This window comes from Schistosoma haematobium, chromosome 1 (assembly GCF_000699445.3).
Source record: "Schistosoma haematobium chromosome 1, whole genome shotgun sequence".
In the NCBI taxonomy this organism is placed as follows: domain Eukaryota; kingdom Metazoa; phylum Platyhelminthes; class Trematoda; order Strigeidida; family Schistosomatidae; genus Schistosoma; species Schistosoma haematobium.
In genome coordinates this window covers 90,587,577-90,606,631 of record NC_067196.1, presented here as the reverse complement: position 1 = coordinate 90,606,631, position 19,055 = coordinate 90,587,577, and the positions used below count along the sequence as shown (strand labels likewise).

At 35.3% G+C, this 19,055-nt stretch overlaps 1 protein-coding gene across 2 annotated transcripts in view; it reads right to left on the bottom strand.

Moving 5' to 3' along the window:
* Window positions 1–9,846: 9,846 nt before the first annotated feature.
* MS3_00002441 (uncharacterized protein) overlaps window positions 9,847–19,055 on the bottom strand; it is a gene marked incomplete at its 5' end in the record, with an annotated part of 50,721 nt that continues 41,512 nt past the window's right edge. Inside the window, 2 exons of one of the 2 annotated variants that reach the window (XM_051210036.1) lie at window positions 9,847–11,631; window positions 17,241–17,299. In XM_051210036.1, coding sequence (XP_051075522.1) covers window positions 10,530–11,558 — 1,029 coding nt within the window. In that variant the 3' untranslated portion in view covers window positions 9,847–10,529. The remainder of the gene's footprint in view (window positions 11,632–17,240; window positions 17,300–19,055) is intronic. The other variant, XM_012941450.2, reaches the window with a different exon arrangement.

Genomic DNA, 19,055 nt, shown 5'->3' with positions numbered 1-19,055 from the left:
CTTCTAACTTACGTCATCCGACTGGAACAGTTAAACACTATTGCGAATCTCCTCACTAACATTATTTTAATAACTCGAAATTTACATCATTCATTGTTAGTATCAAAGTGTATCAGGCTATTTGTATGGAGGATTTGGACGTACATTATTTTTCAACAGAATTTTACTACAAGTTCCAGAATGAATATCAACAATTCTGGTAAATAATTTATGATTTTAACCGACTTCTGAAAGTAAATAGCCCTGCAGACATTCCAGATCGGAGCCGAATTCGTTACAACACCCATATCAGAAGTTGATCAAACATCGTCATCTCCAAACACTTCTGTGAAAAGGTTCTGACATATGCAGTCACATTAGTAATCTCATGCACTTCTTGCCTGTAGCACCGTTCATTTGTATTGCTTGTCCTTACCATTGACATCTTCAGTTTTCAGTAGTAAGGATAGGAGGTCATTCGACCTACATAAATCCTTGCAATTTGTGGCATTGTGGAGATGCAGTCTGGCTTCGAATGTATCAACATAAAGCCCTGATATTACGTTTTCTTGCAAAGAATCCCATTAGTTCACCACTCAGTGCGAGAAACGTCACTCCAGACGTCAACATTTTATTCTCAGTTTCAGAACTTTCTTAGAATGTCTTCTAATGGTCAGTTCTATGTGGAAAGAAAAGAAAAGCATATTTATACGAAGATCATCGTTTAGTATATGGTAAGCTAGTGTTAGATAATCCTGTAATCTTCGGTAAGATGTCGAAGATAGATCTAGGTGTCTGAGACTGTCTTCATAAGATAGGCTGGGGAGACCTTTAATCATTTTGGTCCCTCGTCGTTCAACAAGTTCTAGCACGTCCACCTAATACTAGAAACAGGAACTCTCTACCCCAATCCTTTATTACAAACGCAGCCTAATAGAGGTCGGGTATGATACCTTATACATTTCTTCGTCTAAGTAGTGAAATAACTTATAAATGGCCCGTAACACCTTTAAGCCTTTATAGCTCTAGTCTTGCAGTTACTTTTAATTTTGAACTCGTTGCCTAGTATGACTCTGTAACAACCTAGGTTGATTGGTTGAAAGTTTGCCGCAAGCATCTAAGTAAATATTAGAACATTGAAGCTCAAGAATTTATTCACTTCCTTACTTTGCATAGGGATTATACTTCACATTATTTTACATTGAGTGTCGTAAAGATCTATATGTTTGAAAAGGTAACCTCACGCTCGAATTCACCTTCAAGAATTTTGAAACAAAAACCTATTCACTACTAGTATGGTTTCTTCTATTGGTAGAACGAGGAGTACCCCTTAACATAAATTTGAAAAGCTGTCGATATCTCGAGAAGCGACCGATCTAATCTGGCTAAAGGTTGTAAGGGATGCGTACCCATTATTGATGCGTGACCGAGCGTCTTCAGCTAGATATGTCTATCAAAACTAGTGACGTTAGCAACAAGTATCAAAGGCTAACAGAACTATTTATTTTGGGGATTTATTTTTCGCCACATATGTAGGCTGTAATGACATCACATACCTTATTTTGACGGATTCATTTATAGCTTCTGTTTGACCTAATGCTCACAACTTGATTGCATTCACAGTTATTTCTAACTCTCCATTTATCAACACTACTATGGATAAGGATGTTGACTTAGATTCAACCCGAATTAGTTGTGCTGATGAAGAATGGGATAACACAATCCAAACCCCTGTTATTGCAACACCCAGTTACAGTAACTGTGCAACGGATAACAGGAAAACTAATCATAACATTCATATAACTGACCACGCACTTAACGTTGATATATTCGAACCTCGCAAACCATCGCAAGTATGTTTAACAGTACACAATCCTCTCCAACTTATGAAGAAGCCGAAATCAACCACAAACCTTGGAAATAAACGTCTTAAACACGTTACCCATACGTCAGGTATAAATAGTTATCTGAATTGTAATTGGCCACTTGGTCACAACCATAAACCTGATAGCCTTCTTGGTCCGGCTCCCAATATGTACAGTATCCCCTTATCAGATGTTATATCCAATAGCAATGAAAAGAATTTTTTTGTAATTCCGCCGGCTTTCCTGCCGGCAACGGTAAACATATTTCACATGATGACAAAGTGGTTGAATCTATTTCCCCTCGCAACACGACTCTTACCTTAGCTAATCCTATGAGTATTCATGGAACTACCAATTGCGATTTATACTCTAACCTGCTTCACTATGATGACTCTGAGTTTCTTATTCTTTCGTTCAATGCCCGCTCTCTGTCCAATAAAATTATTCATCTTAAAACTTTTATTCCTTGTAAATCCAACCATTTTACTTATTACGGAAACGTGGTGTAATTCATCTATTTCCGATCATGCCTTGGATGTAGATAACTACGTTTTCTTTAGAACCGATAGATGTTATGGAATAGGAGGCGGTACAATTATCTATGTCCGTTCAGACATTCAAGCGTGCAAATTTGAGGATAAATCCCTTGATGCTATAGACGACTCCACTTGGGTTACTGTAAACTGTGGATCCCAAAATTATTTACTTGTGGGATGCATATATAGACCACCTCATGCAGATACTAAGTTTGACAAATTACTAACAAACATATTTCCCATTGCTTCGCACCAACTGCATACTTTTAAAATCATCGGAGGCGATTTTAACCTACCAAAAATTAAATGGGGCTTGACTCCGGTACCAGGTCGATATAACAAGCTAGTTGAAACATTAGAAATTTGTGGATGGGTTCAACAGGTCCGAAAACCAACCAGGGGGAATAATACACTTGCGTTAATGTTCACAATCAACATAGACTCTATCTCAGTGCATGCCAGTCATGAGTTTTTTATGAGTGACCATAGAGTTGTATTGAGTATTATCCGCTCTTTAAACGCCATACAATTGAACTCTAAAGCTTCAGTAATGTACCAGAGCAGACATTTTGATTAACAAATATGGAAACGGACTGGAACTCTCATTCAATGTTTACCATGGGAAACTTATTTTACCACAAATAATGTCGACAGTGCGCTTTCCAATCTATACCACAACCTGAATTATATTGCCTTGACTGCACTGCTCCAGTTATTAGCCGTGTGACTTATAATGCTAATAGGGGCCAAAATACTTTTAAAAGAAAGCTGAGGAAATTAAAATGCCGCTACTACAAGCAGAATGATGTGTATGCACTTCAGAGCATACTTAAATTAATCGACAGAAATGCTTCATCTAAACGTAAGTATTTTATGAATATGGAAAATAAAGCTCTACGTAGTAAAAGCCCAGAATTATCAATACTTCGGCTTTTTAAATCCCGTGTAAAGTCAAATTCCCTTGGCAAGACTAAATTCTTCATAGTTAACGGAAGCATTGTTAACGACCCGAATACTATATGCGAACAATTCAGCAAGCACTTCTCGCAGTGCCACAAAACTGGAACTGAAAGCTCCATCATCACATTTCCGATGCTGACATCCCGACATCTGTCAAAAATTGATTTCACACTCTCCAACATGAAGCAGGCCATAGCTGCCCTGAAAAAGTCTTATGGTGGTGGACTTGACGGGATACCTTCACCATTTGTGAAATATGGAAGTAGAGAATTTCCACTATTTTGTTTGAAACTTTTCAATCTATCTATGGAATATGGGACCTATACATATGTATGGAAAACATCCCTTATCACCCCTAGATTCAAAACAGGACCACGTAGTGATATTATTTACTATAGGCCAATTAATTTGACACCCGTGCTCTCAAGAACCATGGAAAAAATCATCCACAAACAGCTATCATCATTTTTACTTTCGGCTAGTCTGATCAGCCCATCCCAACAGGGTTTTATGACTAAACGCTCATGTTTCACATCGCACCTGGAGTTTTTGATCAAATTACCCAGAGAAGAGATGTTCGTCAGTCAGTGATAATTCTTTACTTCGATTTAAGCAAGGCTTTCGACAGTGTCTCACACAAACTTGTTCTTTTAAAACTCTCGTCATTTGGCATACAGAATCCCTTTTTATCTTGGCTCAAATCTTTTTTAGAAGAACGTACCCAAATCGTTCGCTTTGGATCTTGCTACTCTAAACCTGTGAATCTAGCCAGTGGGGTTATACAAGGAAGGGTGGTTAGTCCATTACTCTTTCTCCTTTTCATCAATGACGTGTTTTCCCTCTTTCAGTATGGTAAGCCTTTCCGTTTTGCTGATGACCTGAAAGTAGTTTATTCCTTCTCTTCTCCCACGAAAGAGAGCTGTATTTCAGCGGTAATCCAAGAGGAAATAAACAAGTTGTACGAATGGACTGTTTCGTGGAGTGTGCCACTTACTGTTGACAAAAGTGGATTTATTCACATTGGTCGCTGCCTTAACTTAAATCTGACTATACAAAAACATACACTCAGGCTTCTTAACACTGTTTGTGACTTAAGTTCAAGATATAGCAACAGTCTGAACCTTTCTGAGTACATTTCATTACAAGTATCCAAAGCTAGAAAGCTCATGGGATTCATGATGATAAACTACAATAATATCGAATCGAGATTGTTACTATACAGAAAATGTGTCTTACCCATTCTTGAATATGGTATTTTAGTTTACAGTATTTGCAGACATAATGACCTGATTAAGATTGAAGGTGTTCAAAGAAAGTTCACCAAAGCTGTTCTGGGGTATTCCGATCACAGAGACTATCACCAAGGATGTCAACAACTCAACTTAGAACCTGTTTGGATCAGACGTATCAAATTAAATCTTGTCTTTATCTACCGGCTTATTAACGGTATTTCCTACTCTTTGGTATCCACCCCTTCATACCTTATGATATCATCCCACAATCTACGCAATAAGAAGAATATTCTAGCGATTCCAAGAACCCACACAAACTTACATCAGAATTTTTTCCTTATTCGCTACTCAACCATATGGAACAGACTGCCAGTGAACCTCCGTTGCAGTGAAACTACAACCCGGTTCAAAAGTCTCCTTGACGATTTTCTTTCCGAAAGTGGATTATGTCACCTATTGAATATCAATGTATTCAATAATGATTTATACAAACAAGGTCCGTCATCCATTTAATTGCCTGAAAAGCAAAATAAAACCTTTAGATCTTTCCACATCTATTTTATTTTATTTCTATTTATCTTAATATATGAAGTCTGCTTATGTTCGTGTTTATCATTATTACTGTTATTATTATCATTATTAGTTCCCCCACACATCAGATATTCTTTTTATCTCTTCTTATCCTTCTAAACATATTTAACTCCAGATTGTCCTTTGAAATCAATTTTGACTTTCATAGCATCATTCTTAATTATTATTGCACAAATATTTATACTAATATCCGGTTTCACTCTGTATACTATTACATAAATCTAAATGTATTCATCCGAGTGCTTTGGAGGATTTTTATTTTATTTTTCTAAATTGTTGGTTTCCTTCTGAGGTTGATATTCATTACGCAATTATTATTCTTATCATGGATCAAAACTTTTCACTAGGTATCCACTTCTCTTGTCTCTCTTCTTTCCCTTCTATATAAATATTATTCTTAAGATTACGAAGTTTGTAATTAAAACAATAAGTTGTGTTACACTTAAATTAAATTCTCAGACCCGTTTTATCTTCACTATGCATATATGACTACTCATACATATTGATATTTTATTATCCTTTTCATTTAATTGTAACTTTCATCGCATCACTCCAAGCTATGTGACTGCACAAACATTTATATTCTAGCGTCATATCTTACTGCAATTATAAGTTATTTTTTCTTAATTATTTTCTGTTACTAATTTGACGATACAAACATAGTCGTTTGTTCTTGTTTTATGTTCATAAACACGCCTATTAAACTGTTTGTGTACTTCACGTCTCCTTTATTTCTATTCCCTTATTTTCCGCATTTCCTTCTTTAAACTCAATTCAATATTCTTCTCAATTACACAGACTCGATTTATTATTATTAATATTCTACTATTATTGCTCAAAATTTTTCTTTTTTTATATGGCAAGTAAAATGCTGACATTATTGAAAATTGTGTATTAGAGCATTTTTGAAGAAACCCGAAATGGTTTCTTCACAACACTTATGTACCCATAAGATGTTTGTGAATAATAATAATAATAATAATAATAATAATAATAATAATAATAATAATAATAATAATTGACCCAATAGGTAGTCAGGACATTGCTCTTGCAGTATAACTCTCATGACTACACTCTAGCTGAACCAATTATTATCAGTCATCCATACAATATGTTGGAAATTACCGATAGTACCATGTGACTAAACCTTATTTGATGTATATGACGGTTCATGCATCTTTTTTGTCGTATAACTAGAACCTATAGCATATATGGCTTTTGTTTATTATTATTATTATTATTATTATTATTATTATTATTATTATTATTATTATTCACAAACATCTTATGGGTACATAAGTGTTGTGAAGAAACCATTTCGGGTTTCTTCAAAAAAATGCAATAATACACAATTTTCAATAATGTTAGCGTTATATTTGCCATATTTGAAAAAGGGGATAATATTAATAATAGAATAATAATAAATCATGTTCTGTGTAATTGAGAAGAATATTGAAATGAATTTAAAGAGGAAAAGGAAGAAAACAAGGGAATAGAAATAAAGGAGACGTCAAATACGCAAATAGTTTAATAGGCGTTTTTATGAGCACAGAATAAGAATAGACGACTATGTGTGTATGGTGAAATTGGTAACAAAAATAAAATAGACAATAATTAAGAAAAATAATTTATTATTGCAGTAAGACATAACGCTAGAATAAGTGTGCAGTCACATAGTTTGGAGTGATGCGATGAAAGCCACAATTAAGTGAAAAGGATAACCAAATATCAATACATATGAATTACTTGTGCATAATGAAGATAAAATGAGTCTGAGCAGTTAATTTATGTGTAACACAAGTTATTGTCTTAATTAGAAACTTCGTAATCTTAAGAATAATGTTTATTTGGAAGGAAAAAAAGTTAGAGAAACGAAATGAGCATCTAGTGAAAGGGTTCAACCATGGTAATAATAATAATAACTATGTAATGAATATTGACCTCTGAAGTAAACCAACAATTTAAAAAATAAAATGAGATAAAAAAAAGAAAAATCCCTTACTGCACTCGGATAAATACATTTAGATTTATGTAATAATATACAGAGTGAAACCGGATATTAGTATAGACATTTGTGCAATAATGCTTAAGAATGTTGCTATGAAAGTCACAATGAATTGCAAAGGATCATCAAATACAAATCTCTATGTCCTATATATATATATATGGCATCTACATCAATATGAAGGGGGCTTCCCAGTCGACCTGATATAGACCGGCCTGTAAAGCTAATACATTCAACCGCTTACGATTCCGAAGCCTATTGTTAGTACGATATCTTGGCTTGATTTGTTTGATAAAATTGCAATCTTTGACGGCTAGGTCACCTTTAGACAAGAGATTCAAGAGTTGTCAGGTTGTCAGTTAGGAAATATTCGTTCGTAGATATACAATCAAAGCGTGACGGCGTCTGGCTGTTTCTCCACCGAGTTGCTGACTTCACATTTCCTGATAACCACAGATCTTCAATAAATTTAAATAACCGAGCTTAAGTAGAGTTGAAACTTCCACTGTACGTGTGTTCAGCGAAGTTGACTTTAAAAAGATTCAAGTCTCCCAGATTAAGAATATGAAACTATCCGAGACGAGTTGCGTGGGATAATCCCTCATGCATACGATTTTCGCACTCGATGCCATTAGTAGGCCTCTCAGAGATGACTCTTACTGGACACCTTGAGGTGTTAGACTGAGCACTATGCACATTCATCAGGGTTAATAAATTCCCGAGTGTACACTTGATGTGCTACCAAGAAATATCGTAGCTACAGGGTCACACCGCCACCAATTTCTGTTTTTTTGTCTTTGTGAAACAAAAACATGTCAAGTATTGCTAGCTCCTGATCTGTATTTTGAGATTTTCATGTTTCAGGTATTTATACCATATGAATACCACTAGCACTACTTAGTCCACATAATTCATTCATTTTCGTGGGTAAACCCACGGCGTTCATACATAAGCAGCTAATGATGTCGATCTTAAATGTATGAGCTTTCTTGTCCTATTCATCTGAATGAGCCCTATATGAGTGGACAAACAACCTACCTACACAGGATTTTCCGAGCCAGCAATCTCCGTCCCTTCCAGGCTTTTCATTGTTCTTGACGGTCCACAAGTAGAATAACAAGTTCCAGCTTCATTTTGTGCCTGACCATTACATCTTGTGGTATGTTCGGATGGATATACATTGCGGTTGGTAACAGACGTCTGTTGACATGAAATACTTCCAGAGTGGCGGTCGTCATTTGGGAGGATGAGAAAGTTATCTTTATTAGCTAAGGTTCAGGATCCCTGTCCCTCTTGGCTAGTCGCACTACGTGTTCAGTGCTTGATGAAGTTACTCTCGATTATCAGAGTCTGCGTAGTCAGGGTTCGTGTTTTCTGGAAAACCCCGCAAAACTATATTTTTTCAGCGAAAGAATGTATTGCGTGATAGTTTAGGGACGTCTCTAATGAGGTTGTGCCCAGAACTTGGAATATTAGGCAGTAACCTCATATAACCCGATTTCAGCAAGTAACTTGCCAGCTGAATATCCTCTACAACAGCCATGTTCGTGATAGCAAAAATGATTTCTTTGAAGTCGTGGTCGACTGAATAAGGATGGTGCAACTCTTATTCATACCTTAGTGACCAAGCTGTTCATCAACAGAACACGATGTCTCTTGATGTTTTGATTTAGAGTCATAAGTACCTTGACTCCGGAGCAATTCATGACCGGTTTTAATGCTTATTGAAGACTTTGTCCGGAAAAACCTCAGAATTCATGTTCCCTTATCTCCATGAAGACATTATTCTCGTGGATTTAGTTTAAATAAAAGTATAATGTCATCTACATGAAAGGATTTTTGTAACGACGGAACCAAAGACCACTTTTTTCCTTCATTTGTAGCATTATGTGAAACCACATTCATATACAATGCTTACTGCTTACGTGTATCAATAAAAACAGACATGACTGATTGACTGATTAATACTCATGCTGTCGTTGTTATTCAACTAAAGCGTTATCTCTGCCAACTGTTATTTTGTTTTGCTAGTCGTAACCTGTGATTGAAGGCTGTAATTTTTATTTGATTTATTTGAACACATAAATATTGATACAAGAGGGCACCAAATATATATGCGCCACACCATATTTGTTAGTGTGTGGGCTGTGATACTGCCCGTGTGCCCAGACCGCAGCAGGCTGTTTTCTTAGGGGGCCACACCACGAGCCTTTGACCTAAAGGTCTGATCCACATGGCAGTGAGAATCGTGAGGAGATGCAATCCCATTATAGCCGGTGACCAACAACTAGTTCACAAGTTATTTGTTTCCTTAGGATCCTGTGTCCCATGTGCACCATTGGTTTGGAATCAGGGTTTTCCAACTCCTCATTTCTCTTCTCTCTATTTCAATCACCTTATATACAAAATATATGTATTTAAAACTCCATTCTCGTTATTTGACTTATCTAAATCCGTTATTGACTAACGCGGTTAAGGTCGATGATTATATACGAGGATAGGCGACATATATATTTCAACAACAATCATCATTACGATTTCCTTGGAGTCAGATCTCGGGCCACTAGAGTGGAGAGCCCTTTCGTCAACATTGTCTGATCTAAATGACGACAAAATAACGGGCCTTCATAAAAGTAATTCGAAATGAATACTTAACAATTAGCAATGACAACACGAAATGTTACTCAAGTAATTTTTTTTCTTTGCTGTTATTCAAGTTGACAGTCTTGCTTTAAAAAAAAGAACAACAACGTAGAAATTATACAAATAACCGATGGTTTCAGAAACTTTCTATCTTGAGCAATTCATACAGCAGGGGAAAAAAAATTAAATCTACCAGTAATATTGAAGTCATAAAGATATTCATCAGAACTTTCAATCTTGAAGTGTATGCAACTACATATCTATGTGTATACATACGTATCCATGCAACCAGCTGAAAATGATATCACCAGAAAAGAGAGAAAAAGACTAATGAGAAAATCACTAGATTAGAATGGACGTATTACGAGTAAAAAAAGGAAACAATAGAATGTGTTACAAAGATATGTACCACATGATGTCATATTTCAATGATAAGAATGATAATGGAAGGAATCACAGTTTTTCGGTTGTTAGCGTAATAAGTTAGATAGAAGATAAGGAGAATAAGGGTAAAGGTTAGTGAAAAATACACATGTTCAACGTTATGATAGTTAAATTTCATTTTACAACCAGCCAATTTCAATTAAAGTACAAATAAATAAAGAGAAATTAAAGGACAATTTACATTGATCACCCCGAACAAGACAAGTTTAAGAAAAAATGATTATTGTTTTCTCAATATCCAGGATTGTTTTCCAGTTTATGGATTATTTATTGATCAAAAATTCACAGATGCATTGACACATTCTAAACCTTCACGAAGTGGTGGAGGTGTAGCATTTGTTGTTGAATGTTGACCTGTTGTCAGACTAGCGTGAATATTGGCAGTTAACTCTTGTGGATTACCGTAATCATATGATGCACCATTTATGTCCGATGTGAATGCAACTAAATTACGTGATGTGGGCGGAAATATCAAAGGCATTGAGTTGGATTGATCTGCTGACACACTGATATTGTTATTAGATGTGTGGCTATTATTATTATTACTACCGCTGTTGTTATTATTGTAATTCATAGCCTGATTTGAACTTAAAGCAAATTGATTATTAAGCAAGGCGCTTGACAATGAGTTAGTCGAATTAACAGGTGTAAATAAAGATGATGGAATAGTTTGATAATTTGATGCCATATTAAGCAGTCGCTGATAAGCCATAGCAGCAGAATATGCATTCAATTCATTCGGTGAAACTTCTGGAGTGAATGTTCTACAGAATGGTGACACAGACTGACTAGCTGTCAATACATTTAAACCAGTTGTATTTGATGTAGTAGAGTTCAAATTTAATAAGCTTGTTGCTGGTAGACTGGGTGCATTCAACGATTGATGTGTGACAGGTGACATTCCAACAAATGAATTATTTCCCGGTAATACAGTATTCAACCCACTTGTACCTTGTCCGTAGGTGGACATTAAAAGTGCTAATGCAGCTGGTGAAATATTTGGCTGATTTGTATTCGTTGTAGCTGCAAGAGCTGCTGCTGCAGCAGCAGCGGCGGCGGCAGCTGCAGCACCAGATGAAGGATTTGCAATTGCATTTGAATAATTAAGTAAATAATTCAAATTAGCTAGTGGATTCAATGGGAGCTGAGCTTGTAATCGATTATCAGATGTTGGATCAGTAGCTACAGATGATATATGATTAGTTGGCGTTTGTAGTATACCATTCATACCAGGTGATAATGTAGCAGCAGGATTTGGCATATTAAAACCTGTCAATAGACCTGCATTCATTAAAGGATTCATTAAAGAATTGTTAACAACTGCAGCGGTGGCTGGGTTATTATAGAAACCTGGATGACTAGCGTCGATAGGTAACCTTTAGGAAAGAAAAAGATTAATGAGTAAAAAAAAAGTTAAATTCTATGAATTGAAAGGGCATTGAAAATTCAATAGAAACACTGAATGAAACCTTAGAAATGCAAAATTATAAAAGATACATCTACAATGAATACAATTCGATGTACCTTTTTTGTTTTGCGATTTGACTACACACCATGCATTGATTTGTGCATTCACAACATGAAAAGCTACCAGCTAAAATTGTACACTTAATTTTTTTTTTAAAAAAAGATACGAAGTTCAATGAAGGGATCTCTCTCTTTTCAACGAATTTATTATCAAGTTGTACAAACGTATATAGATATATGAAAAGTTGTTTGTTTGTTTGTTATAGTACTAATGTGATATGAGCCTATTTATTTTAGTTTATTTGAATACATAGATATTGGTACAAGGAGGCACCAAATAGATATGCGCCACACAAGTCTCATTTGATCAGTGTGAGGGTTGAGGTACTGCTCAGTTACCCAAACCTAAGCAGGTTGGTTTCTTAGGGGGCCACACCCCATAAAGGGGGGTAGACCTAAAAGTCTAATTCATAACGTAGTGGAGCAACGTCAGGCGATGCAGTCCCATGGTAGCCGGTGACCAACAATTGGTTCATACGTTATTTGTTTCCTTAGGATCCTGTGGCCCATGTGCACCATTGATTTGGGATCAGGGTTTTTCAACTCCCCTAGGCGGATCCTCCGTATCCACCAACCCGGTCAAAGCGCCGGACATTCGCTTTCCGTCCTCTCAATTTCGTAAACAACATCCTTGTGATGAGAAGGCAGTGAGTAGGACTTTCCTGGCAGTGGTTGTATGCACGTAGCCATGTGAGAGCATTTGGGAGAGAGAGAGAGTCGACTCTCCCCACTCTCGGCCGTACCAGAACATTTGGTAAGTAGTATCTAACGATAGTCAGGAATAGAATGTATTTCAGTAAAAGATCGAGAAGGGGTGAACGAAAACGGAAGGCATTTTATTTAACTTGAGTTATATCATTCACTTAGAAATAATCAAATCAAATTTAATGTTAACGTAATTATAAATCGTAAATAAAACTTGAAAATTACATAATGTATCATAGATTGTATGTCTATTTGAATAGTGAAGCCTGTAATAGTTCAGCATTATGTTGTTACTCATTTGTCAATATTGTTATTGAGTGAACAATCTATATCTTCTTAAAAGTACTTTATTCAAATGCCACTAAGAGCAGTTAACTAAAAAAATATTTTTTTGATTGAGATCATGAACCGATTGATGTTAGACCATCACAATTGAAAACCTGGAAGCACTGGACGGCCGTTTCGTCCTATTGTGGGACTCCTCAGCAGTGCGCATCCACGATCCCGCTCGCGGGATCGGTTCATAATCTCAATCAAAAACTTGATAATCTCCACAACCCCTATACTAGTAAAAAAATATATTATGTAATATATTCTAGAGAACCTCGTGATGGCAGATTATTCTGAAACTGTTCCATGTTTAACAATAACTAGGAAACAGTTTTGTTATGGTAATATGTGTAATATCTAAATTACATATATTGTGTGGTAAAGGAAGATAAAACTATTATGAACTAAGCTAACTGACTAGAGTTCATGGATCAAAACATCAATCCAATATTATGGCGAGACTATAATTTATGGACGAACCAATCAAGCATAAGATAATAGGTCACGTATATTGGCGTAAAATTCACTCATCTATTTGGCTAAGTAGATTCATGGCATTATAGATGATATCAGTTCATAATGAAAACCTTAATCATTAACTATAAATCATAATTCTAATTCCTCACACAGGTTTATCACCATCATTTGGTCCTAGATATTAGGTGAACACTCTCAAGGTCAGTCTAACGTCACTCAAAGATCGTACACAAATTATAGTCTCACCGAAAGCTTAGTAGGAAGATAAATCTATAATGATGTATCTGAAACTTGATGAATCTTAGATATAGTCCATATCAAATTGACATGCAAAATAACTATGAACTGAATTTCTTTGGAAAAAAAAACTAGAATTTAGTCACTATCATATCAATAGAGTCATAGTTTATAAATCAAATTCATATACAAATGCTTAGAAAATGATTAATGAGTCAGTATCTTGACATTTAACATATCAATCAGTCTTATTTGTATTAAGCGCTGAAGATCTAGATAGTCAGTCAGTATGATAAAGTACAAATGACCATACATACTGAGAATCTTATAATGTAATATATGTATAATATTAAATAAAGAAACCAACTTTCATTAGGAAAATGTTAGTAAATTAGCAAAACTCATTTTGATTGAACTGGATATAAAATCATTATTCAATTCATATCCCAGAAGGTATTGATTTTAAACCATTACCACCTCTGTGTGTAGACATAAAACTGTTAGTTATTTAAAGATTCTGACAAACATTCAATGTATATAAAGTAAGTGTTCCATCTTGAAACTCCATGTATAGCTGTTCTAGAGTTACTGCCGATTCTAAGCCCGAGTAAAGGAGGAGGATTGGGCATAGGGTTAGTGAACCCATCCCGTAAGAAACTAACTCGCGTTAAAAAAAGCACACCCTAAAAATGTTCTATCTGGTTTTGTAAATTAAAAGTAGTTTCAAATGGTTAGTCTTAAATTGATTATAACTCTTAACCGATGAATATATATTCACGAAGGATAAAATACATGAATCTTAGTAATGAAGTACTTTCTAACAATATGGTAACAGTAAAAGAACTGTTCAGTTTGAATCAAATCATCAGTATTGCTCATTTAAAAAAAAACAGTGCTTATTTAAAATATAAAAGGAGGTGAAATGTTTTCAAACCATACAGGAATTCCTTACTATACTATTAACAAATATATAGTGTGAATAGAAGCAATAAAGAGAGTAGTTGGAAATATCAGACATCCAAAGTCCCTTCTCAATTTGGTTCGATGAATAATTTGACGAGACTCTAATTTATGGAGAAACCAATCAGAGGCGTTCTAGAGATTTCGAGGTCATGGCGCCAACTTCAGTGCTTAATGCTAACGTACAATGGGTTCACGAAGAATTTTGTACAAAACGTGATAATTGAGCGGCTATAACAAATGAAACGGCGAGACTATAATTTGTGGACAAATCAATCAGGTATAAGATAACGGATGTCGGATTTTGGCGCGAAAGCCTTTCATCCTTTTGGTTAAATAAACTCCTGGCATTTTAGCCGATGTCAGTTCGTGATGAAAACCGCATATATAATTCCTAACTAAGGCAAATTATGATAACTATCGCGAACTGAATAATAAAAGCACCAGTGACACTGGTTGCAGCCAGGTACTACAATATATACGGATAATTGGAGAGCGTACAGTCTCCTACATATGTTTGGTTATGTGCATCGTGTCGTTATCCACATGTGGTATTTTGTGTACTCAACAATCAGAGTGCACATAAACAATATTGAAGCTATGTGGTCGAGGCTGAAAGAGTTTTTGAGACTTTATCATGGATCCAGAGGCCGACTATTCTGTAGCCATATAGATGGTTTCCTCTACTGCATGGATTACGATTTTAAAATTTCTGAACCTCTTTCTAACCTTGACAAATTTTTGAACCACGTATAAGAAGTGTATCCACTTTATTTCCTTGGTTTTGTATAATATATTTTTACTCTATACTTACTGTCCGCTGATTAGCTGATATTTCTCAAGGTCACTAAGGCTTCATTCAAAGGTCGTCCATAAATTAGAGTCTCGCCGTGTGTTTATCTTTTGAATGCACAGTATAGTACAATAATCATATTCATGTATAATAAACGAATCTTTTTACATTTCATTTCTCAGGATTATTCAATCTTATATTAGTCTTATGTTGTATGAATTAAACTTCTCGAATAAGGTTGACATTTGTTATGAATGTTTTTCTAAGATACCATCTATGTACCTTTATTTACGACCATTTAAAATCAGGAAACACGGGATGGTCGTTTCGCTCAAGTATGAGAATTTTCTGCAGCGGGCATCCACGATGAAGAATTTGAGAATAGAACCCAGAACCTTTAGTATCGTGTGCAAAGATTTATTCTCTAGACCACCGAACCAGAATCCAATAGTATACAATTCTGATTCCTAGATTTTTGATAGTTGCTTAACTTAGATGGGTTCAAGATCTCAATAAAATCTAACAGTCTCCTAACATCTTTTGTGTTATTTATTATTTGATTTTATAAATCTGAGCAATTACTTTCTATATTCAATAATTTAATTTCCATAAACCAATGTACAAGTGAATTCGTTAAATGGTAACATTTAACTATGATTCAAATTTGTTTGGATCACAACGTTATTGATATTGTTGATGGAGTTTTCATCAGTCTTGATTAGAATATATGTGCATCTTGTACAGAGTTCTCAGTGGATAACGTATTCGACACTAGAAGTGAATGGTACGGGGTTCGAGTCCCGTAGTGAACATCAACACTGAAATTCATGCATATTCAGCCGATGGGTTTTAAGTAGGAGGTGACGTGAAACATAGATTTATCCACTGGCTGTTTTACAAAAATAAGACACAACATGTTGTCTATAAGTTGTTACAACAATGATTCGGATTAAACATTAACACCGTCAGATGCCGGCTCAGCGCTTGCACGCAAGACTGATAGTTCTTGGGTTCGAATCCCGCGAGGCGGGATCATGGATGAGCACGGCTGGGGAGTCCCACAATAATGCGAAACGGCCGTCCAATGCTTCCAGGTTTTCCATGATAGTCTAACTTCAATTGAATCATGATTGCAAGTACAATCTCCACAAAACCGCTTCTGATTCAGGTTCTTATTAATAATCTATAATTGATAGACATTGTTCACTACTACCAAGAGTGTTAACAGTAATAATAATAGTGGCAATAAAGATATTATTATTGATCAATCAATAATCATTATTATTATGGGATAAATGACATGAATAATGTGATCGTTTACACAATTATCATACTGATACGAAATGACACTACAGAGAGAAAGAAAAATATTCTTTATCAAAATTAAAAAAAACGACAAAACAAGAACACAACTCAAAACACAGCACTCAATGAATTGTGAAGAAAGCAATTGGAATATCAGATGAGTACACACTAATGACAAACAAGAATTATCATAATATACAAATATGACTATTAAAGTTTTCTCGTTGTTTTTTTGTTTGTTTGTTGATAAACTGAAAAACACTGAAAGGTATTGAGATAGAGAAGATTCTTTAGTAAAAAGTTGTTAAAACTTTCAAATTAATCTGTTGTTGTTTGGATCCATGCTGCTGTTGTTGTTGTTGTTGGTGGTGGTAGTGGTTGTGGGGGTGGAGGTGATGATGATGATGATATAGTGATAGTGGTTATTAGTACTCTTATTTTAAAGTATTGAGGGAAACAAAATTGAATAACGTATGTAATGATTCTAATTATAGCTTCGATTTACATGTATACAAGTATACATATAAATGTACACACTTACACGTACACTCACACGCACACACGCACAAACAAACACCAAAGAAAACAAAATGGCACACTAATAAACCCAACTAAAGGGAATTTCACAACAGATATTGGAAAATTGCCTACCAGGAAACGATTCACAATAATGTGATAGATCTCTAGGATATAATCCACGTACCCAAATCCTTGTTGTTATATTTTAGAAAATAAATGATATTGATAATAAATTATTTAAAAAAGAATGTAGGATTTAATGTCATTTCAACAATGTGTTGATGAAATAATCGATACTTTAAGAAATTAATGAATGATATGATAAGAATTGGCTAAATATTTAATATACATGAACTAAGGGATTTTATTCTACGTCTATTTTAGTTTACCTCCGCCTGGAGTCCCTCCCCCTCTGGGATTACTGCCGGTCCTAAGCACAGGTAAAGGAGAAGGGTTGAACATGGAGTTAGCAACCCCATCCTATAGAAAACTAACTGGCTAAAAAAAGCTAGCCAGGAAAAAAAATTCTATTTTAGTTATTATATGGTCTGTAATTATCTACAAGTGTTCATGACCTAATAATAATAATAATAATAATAATAATAATAATCAATTTCGTCACTTAGTGTTCACAAAGAGTAGTTCTTTGTGGTTCCTCAGAATTCTTCATGTATCGTTCTACTCATTGATAGGATGGATAACTAAATCGATCTACTTACTTATTAAGTAAGTTATCCAATTATACATTTGAAGGGTTATATCTCGTTTTTCATTTGTTCTTTCCATAAAGTTTAATTTTTCTACAAATACTCCTGTAGATGTTCTGTATATCTATAGTCAATCAACAAGAAATTCCGTATCTACATTGTAGCAGTCTTCATTGATCAGATAATAATCCTGCAATAATAAGTACTTATCATCAACTGATTTTGTTGATACTATTTTGAAGATGATTTCCTGTAGTCATTTTTTCCTATTCAATCACTGTACACATTTAACACTTAAATAAAAAGTGTTAAGAGTGAGCATGTTGACCACTTCACTTATCTGGGAAGTCTCATCAGCCCTTGTGGTCTGGTGTGTGACGAAATCTCAGCACGGATACAGAAGGCTCGACTAGCTTTTGCCAACCTGCGTCACTTATAGAGTAGCCGAGATATCCGTCTATCAATCAAAGGACGTGTTTACTGCGCAGCAGTTCGTTCCGTCCTACTTCATGTCAGTAAAACATGGCCGGTAAGAGTAGAGGATATTCGTAGGTTACTAGTATTCGATCATAGGTGTCTTCGAAGCATTGCTCGTATATCCTGGGACCATCGAGTAAGTAACACAGTTGTTAGGAAACGGGTACTAGGTAAGGATGGCAAATCAATTGATGATGTAGTGAAACTTCATCAGTTGAGATGGCTGGGACACGTGTTACGTATGCCCAACGACCGACTTCCTCGACGTGCGATGTTCAGTGGTATAGGAGTAGATTGGAAGAAAGCTAGAGGCGGCCAAACCAAAACATGGCACAAGTCCATGAAGTCACTGACAAGTGGACTGAGTCATGTTGGTAGGTGTAGACTACCTGGTTGGGGACCGCGAGATGATAGCAACCGATGGTTGGAAACCCTGAATGACATGGCTCAAAATCGTTTGCAATGGCGCAGGTGCATCCATTCTTTGTGTTCTCCCAAATTCCAATCTTCTGAATTCTTTATGTCCCTTTTCTTTTCCTCTTTCCAAATTTATTTCACTGGATTATACTCCTTGAATAACATCTTCAAACCCTAATCTTCCCGATTACTGCTTATATTTTTACTAAAGTAAGTAAGTAAGTAAGTAAGTAAGTAAGTAAGTAAGTAAGTAAGTAAGTAAGTAAGTAAGTAAGTAAGTAAGTAAGTAAGTAAGTAAGTAAGTAAGATAACATTTTTTTTCTTTAAATTAACTGAATTCTAACCA